Source organism: Octodon degus, unplaced genomic scaffold (assembly GCF_000260255.1).
Source record: "Octodon degus isolate 3935 unplaced genomic scaffold, OctDeg1.0 scaffold00005, whole genome shotgun sequence".
NCBI classification, from domain to species: Eukaryota; Metazoa; Chordata; class Mammalia; order Rodentia; family Octodontidae; genus Octodon; species Octodon degus.
Window position 1 is genome coordinate 23,421,806 of NW_004524581.1, and position 6,617 is coordinate 23,428,422.

A 6,617-nucleotide genomic window follows, 5' to 3' on the forward strand; every position below is an offset into this window, starting at 1 on the left:
GAACAACCTCTAATATTAAATAAACCCTAAAAGAAAACTGAAGACAGCACTAAGCCAACTTTTGACAACAGAGTATTATTGGTGATCTGTGTGGTCTGTGTGTCCCTGTTCCTTTTCACTCTTGCTGCTCCCATTTATTTTATCCATCTTGTCAAGGACATTCATACAGCAGCAGAAGTGCCCAGAAAGCACTGTAACACCACAGGCGTGGCAAACCTTACTGGATACTTGGCCTACACTCTGGCCTCCCTGCATACAGGGTCACCCCCAAGCATCCCAGATGGGTGTAGAGCAGGTGTCTGTATTTCCTTGGAAAGGGGGTCATTATGTCTTGATAGCTTGTCCTACTTGAGAGGCTAACAGCTTATTAAATCATTTTAAGTATAAGCATTTCCAGCTTCAGTGTCTGAATTATGGCAATCCAAGGATTCAGAGGAGTCTGTGAAGCCAACAGAAGCAGCAGAGTCAGGCTGACTGCTGGAACAGGTCCTAGAAATGCAGATTCCACCCAAGATGACGAGACCAGGCCAGAGACCCCTCAGACTCAACAGCAAGGCCTCTGAAACAGTACATGCATCAAAGAGAAAGGTAAAGCACACAAGTCAGTGTAGCTAGAGGTTTTACTTAGGTGCAAGTTAAAAATGTCATAGTCACCTTTATGCTGCTCCTCCAATCCTAGTATCTAGTCAGTCAGCAAACCCAATCTGCCTTCAAGTCCACATGACCAGTTCTGCAGTTTTTACCTACCTAAGAGCTTTTAGAACCCTTAGATCCACACCAGCCCTCAGTTCAAGTTACGATCCCTGCTTGTCTAGATCACTGCACTGGCTTTTATATAGGTTCCCCAATTTGCTTTTACCTCTCTCCAATTTCTTTACCAAAATATACCTAGCAAATGGGTTGACTTTCAAGTACCACTTGAAATTTTTCATTGCCCTAGTACAATAAGATAAAAACAAAAATTCTTTAATTCAGTTATATTGACAAAGTACTAAACTATAGACCCTTTAACATAAAGCAGATATGGGGAACGACTTTTTTGTTTTTTTCTTTTCCTGGTACTGAGGATTAAATCCAGGAAAACTGGACTAAGCTATCCCCCGCTATCTCTTATGTTTTGAGACAGGGCCTAACTCCTTCACTAAGTTGCCCAAGTTGGGCTTGAACTTATAATTCTGCATCAGCCTCCCGAAATGCTGGGAGTAGAGATATGAATATATCTATATATTTCTTTTTTTCTTGAGACAAAGTCTCACTATGCAGTGCAGGATAGGCTTCAACTTGCTAATATAGGCCAGGCTGGCCTCAAACTCATAGAAATCCTCCTGAATAATAGGATTTTAGGCATGTATCACACACCTGACTCTGAAAAAGCGATTTTTTTTTTTGGTAGAACCGGGAATTGAACTCAGACCCTTGCACTTGCTAGTCAAGTGCTTATTCCACTGAGCTATCTTCCTGGCCCCTGAAAAAGCAATTTTTTAATAAACTGGAAAATGAGCAAGAGGATTGTCATGAGTTTGAGGCCAGCCTGGACTACCTAAGTGAGTTCAAGGCTAGCCTTTACTAACTATATAGTAAGACTCTGTCTCAAAAAACCCTCACAAAAACCATAACAACCCCCTCAACCAAAAACAAAGCCCACGGGCTGGTGAGATGGCTCAGTGGTCTAAAGCTCCTACTTAGAACAAGCTTAGCAAAGCACAAGGACCGCGGTTCAATCCCCCAGCACCACATGCCAGCCAACCCCGCCCCCTGGTGGGGTGAGCTGGACACACACACACACACACACATACACACATAAAGAAATAAAAATTAAAAAACAAACAAACAAAAAAAACAAAGCCCAAATGGAAAATAAACCTTGTTAATAAAATAACTACAACACTTAAAGCTGTGCTATGCTCAAGGGTCTTCACATATGCCGGCTTCCTTCTGTTTGCCATGGGGGTGGTGCCTTTCCCTCAATGAAGACTTTCTCAGGTTCCCTCCTTGAGGGCGTCTCATAGACCCTGCCAAAGCTGCCATATAAATGCTCTGGAGAACCCCTCTCTCTACTGTAGGAAAAGGATTTTCTCTCAAGGAAATCTTATCCTTCAAAACTACTATTACAGCTTTAATTAACTATTTGTGCAAGTCTTTCCCACTATAGGAGGGCAAGGATCACATTTGTTTTGTTTGCCCAATAAAATAACAGGTGTTCAATGAATATGCTGAATGAAATAAATGGCTGTGAGCTACTGTATGTGCTAACACATCCTGATGGCCACAGAGCCTCAATGAAGCTTGTGAATGGCCACCCAGTCACAGTGTGGCCACTACTGTGGCCACCCCTTTCCTTCCATGGGATGTCTAGGAACAAGATGTCTCAGGCTATGAGATGGCATGCAACATGCTGTCAGATTCTAATGTCAAGGGTAAAGTTGATGAACCAATCAAGTGAATGCTACTCATCAGTTCAAAGCTCCAGGCAGTACAATGAGAAACTACAGATTGAGTTTAAATGATTCTTCCCCCAGAATTCCTTAAATGTTCAAAGATGTATTCTAGTATGGTCAGGTGTTTGAAATCTGATTGCCTGTTAATAAGTTATTACTGTATTTAACAGTACACAGATTGTAAGTTCTCTATTATCTTAAGGCTTACTTCTGTCAAGAGAAAACAAGGAAGTTCTTCTAGTCTTTCAGTACTTACAAGCGAAGGAACTGTGAATATCTGAACCGAGAGGTCTGCGACTGAAAACTCTCTGTCGTGGTCATCTGTCACATAATCACTCTGCAAACGCTCATAGTTCTATTAAGAAGGCAAAAAGAGGCAAGGAGTGCCAGCTATGAGTGACAGAGGAAAGGCAAGCGCTACTCACCAGCGTAGGCGCGGTGAAGACTTGGACAGACAGAGCAGCCACCGACACTGCTCGCTCGTGATCATCGTCCATAAAATCTCTCTGCAGCTGCTGGTAATTCTAGACAACAAGGGGAAATCCACCTCTAACCCACAGAGCTCAAATCTGCAGAAGGCAACAGGCGAACCCTGGGAACTGTAGCTGGCATGACTTCCACCGAGGAAAAGCAAGCCCAGGTAAATCTTGCTCCACAATGGGGTCTGTGGAGTCCTGTACTGGCGCTTCGTCACCAGCCCAAATGGGGAGCAACTGCTACTACAGACCCGGTGCCACTGTGCATCGGGGAGCTGACCAGAGCCACACTCTGCAGTCTCCCACAATACCAGACTGACTACAAGAGAACCGTCTGTTGAGGCCTGCAACACACACAATTGGCCCCTGCTCAGTAACAGGAATGGAGCACAAATGCATTGGTTTTGAAGAGCTCTCTAAGTGATTCTTACGCACTGATGTGGTTAAGAGCTCTGATTTCAGTAAAATAAAACTTTAAAAAAGCAGCTAATTTAGTCGTATGCTGCTGAAAAGGAGACTCCGAAGCCTCCCTACTATGACTGCATTCTGCTGATACACTGACATGTTTCTAGGAGGTGCTAATTTTCCAGAGTCTGGTTATACTTGAGAGATACAGTTATTTTGTTAATCTTCAAAACAGAAAAAACTTACCTTGGCAAATCTCACAGCAAATAATTTCTTATATTTCAAGTCCATAAGGAGGCTGCTCATGAATAACTGATGATATACACTCCTAGCACCTTTAGACAAAGATGGGTGTCACACGAAAGATATGCCAAAGATGCATTTCCAAAGTTTTTATGTGACCAACTGTATTTTAAAGACTCAAGAATAAAACTACATATTTTCCTTAGCATATTTGTAATCTGATTATTGATAAAGTCAGGTTTTCAAAATATAATTTTTATCAAAATTTAAAGGCTGATGATAACAACATGTAATAAAAACCACTGTTAATTTCCTATTATCTTGTTTGGAAATTCTATATCGTTCATTTTACTGTTTTCTTTTCTCCTTCCATGAGGTCATGAGGTTTTTTGCGGGGAGGTGAGGAGTCTTTTAGAGATAGGATCTTGCTATGCAGTTCAGGCTGGCCTTGAGTTCACTTTGTAGCCCATGCTGGTCTCAAACTTAAAACAATCCTGTGTGCTGGGATTACAGGTGTGCACCACCATGCCCAGTAGCATAAGGTTTTTTCCCCCCTTGGTGCAGAGAATTGAACTCAGGACCTTGTGATTGCAAGGAAAGCACTGTTATACTGAGCTGTATCCCTGATCCTTTTTTCTCTTAAAAAAGACCTCTGGATTTTCTTTTTTTTTTGGTGGAACCAGGGATTGAACTCAGCCCTTGTGCTTGCCCCTGTATTTTCAAAGACTGACTACAATGCTTTTTTTATTTTGATGCTGGGGAGTGGAACCAGGAGGGCCTCACACATGTTAAATACACACTTGACTACTGAGCTGTATCTTTAGCCCTGCAATGCGCACTTTTTTTGTTTTGTTTTGTTTTTTGTTTTATTGGTACCAGGGATTGAACTCAGCACCTTGCACTTGCCAGGCAGGCGCTTATGGCACTGAACTATCTCCCTGGCCCCTGCTGATTTTAAAAAGCAATATTTATTAAGTATCTTCCCAAATGAAAAAAGCTTTAATATCCCAAATCCCCTACCTTAAAAGAAGTTAAGAGATTTATTTACCTTTCCATAATTTGGAATCACTAAGCATCAGTCTATCCACCAGAGAAGAGTTTTCCCCATCTGGCCCTTCTTGTAATCCAACTTGACACAAAATCCGGCGAAGGCCATCTTTAGGAGGAAGAGTAATCATGAGATAGTAACTTCAAATATTAAAATAAAATGATATTTAGTAAACACCCAAATGGTCCACAGAATTTTACAAGGGTTGTTTGTTTTTAATGTCGGGGTTCAAATCTAGAGCTTATGTGTGCAACTCTGCTACTAAACTATATCCTCAGCCCTTTAAAAAATGTTTTTGTTTTGAAAGGAGTCTTGCTAAATTTATGACTCATAACTGAAGTTAGGTGTAACATAAAACTGTGTTACCAATTAAAAGCATGCATAACTCCTATACTATGATATACACTCATATACTTTATTAATGCTATGCAAAATGTTATTTTAAAAAAAAGTTCACTGTGGATCAGCCACAAGAGCACGCCTAGGAGACAAATTCCCTAAATTACTAAAGATAAATATCTGTAAGAAAACTTTTAGCAAAAAATTATTTTCGTGGTGCTATTCATTAACCCTACAGAACAGTAGTTGGCATTACTACATCCAAAACTGTAAAATAACCTGTAAGATAAAAACAGTAAACATGTTATCTTAAACTTCACTGCTGTGTTGCTCATTCTAATAGTCTTCAATAGAAATGTTTTAGGACTGATCTCTACAATAACATCAGAATATCAGTTACCTCTAGTCTTCCCAGAAGAACACTCTGACAAGAGAGTTTAGCACTATTCCTAATTTCCCCTTCAGCATTACACAACAAATGTGTATTTTTTAGCTCTGGACAAAGAGTCCAAGATCACGTTACTGATACATTTTAAATTATTTGTTGATTGTAGAAAAGCGAACAAACAAATACGTATCAGTGACTTCCAATGTACAAATTTTCAAAAGTTGTAAATGATTGGTGACCAAAAGTTGGAGGAATCAAAGATAGCAACATCAGAATTTTATCATTCCAACTGCTTATCTTTTAAGTTTATTTACAATAGCATTTTCTATCATACTTTGTGAAAAGGTTCACAGCATGAGCCATTAAAAAAAAAAAATCTTAGGGCCGGGGAGATGGCTCAGTGGAATAAGTGCTTCCCTGGCAAGCGCAAGGGCTTGAGTTCAATCCCCGGTTCCGCCAGAAAAATTAAAAAAAAAAAATCTTTTCAAATTTTTTTGAGACAAGGTCTTGCTTTGTGGCTCAGGTTAGCCTGAACTCACTATGTTGCCCAGGTTTGTAGCCTCAAACCTGCAGGGATCCTCCTGCCTCAGTCACTCAGGTGCTGGGGATATAAGTATGCATCACCACATCAGGCTCTAAAACCATTCTTATTAAGTTGCTTATGTTATATTGCATATAAATATTGTTCATAAATTGTTTAACTCAATGTTTCCTGCATTGTTTGAACAGAGAATTCCTCAAATGCACATTTAAAAAGCTTGTGGGTCAAAATTAGGTAAAGATTTTCTGTGCAAAAGGATATTCTGGAATGGTTTTAAAATGTGAAATTAAAGGAAGAGATTATCCCAGTTGATAGTTTTGCCCAAAACAGTTTTGCCAGGGCCTGAGAGTTCACTTAGCAGTTAATGATGAACCTACCTGAATATCCAATGATACTCCCCAGCCAAGACAAAAGCTTCAAACCAAAATTCTGGTGTGCAACAAGAGATGAATGCATAACTTGAACTTTGAGTGGCTTCGTCTGTCTACTGGTATTTCTCTTAAAAAGAAATGACAAGATGAAAAAAATAACTTAAAAAGGACTGGCATAAAAAGTTACACCATAGGGCCAGCCAGATAGCTCAGCAGACTAAAGTGCCTGCTTAGTTAGAGCACAGCGGCCAGGGTTCAGTCCCTGGTGTGTCATGCTGGCCCTGCCCCTGGGTTGTGCTGAGATAGTGACTGAGACTGGGCATGGTGGCACATGCCTGGAACCCCAGTGCTTGAGAGGCTGAAAACAG

The 6,617-nt window shown here is 40.5% G+C and overlaps 1 protein-coding gene across 1 annotated transcript in view; it reads right to left on the reverse strand.

The window, feature by feature from the left end:
* Positions 1-6,617, reverse strand: part of Ubr2 (ubiquitin protein ligase E3 component n-recognin 2) — a 129,778-nt gene that overhangs the window by 64,227 nt on the left and 58,934 nt on the right. The window contains exons 9-11 of the mRNA XM_023721233.1: positions 4,611-4,718; positions 3,566-3,654; positions 2,695-2,793 (exon numbers count right to left, since the gene is read on the reverse strand). Of these exons, the coding sequence (XP_023577001.1) occupies positions 2,695-2,793; positions 3,566-3,654; positions 4,611-4,718 (296 nt within the window). The remainder of the gene's footprint in view (positions 1-2,694; positions 2,794-3,565; positions 3,655-4,610; positions 4,719-6,617) is intronic.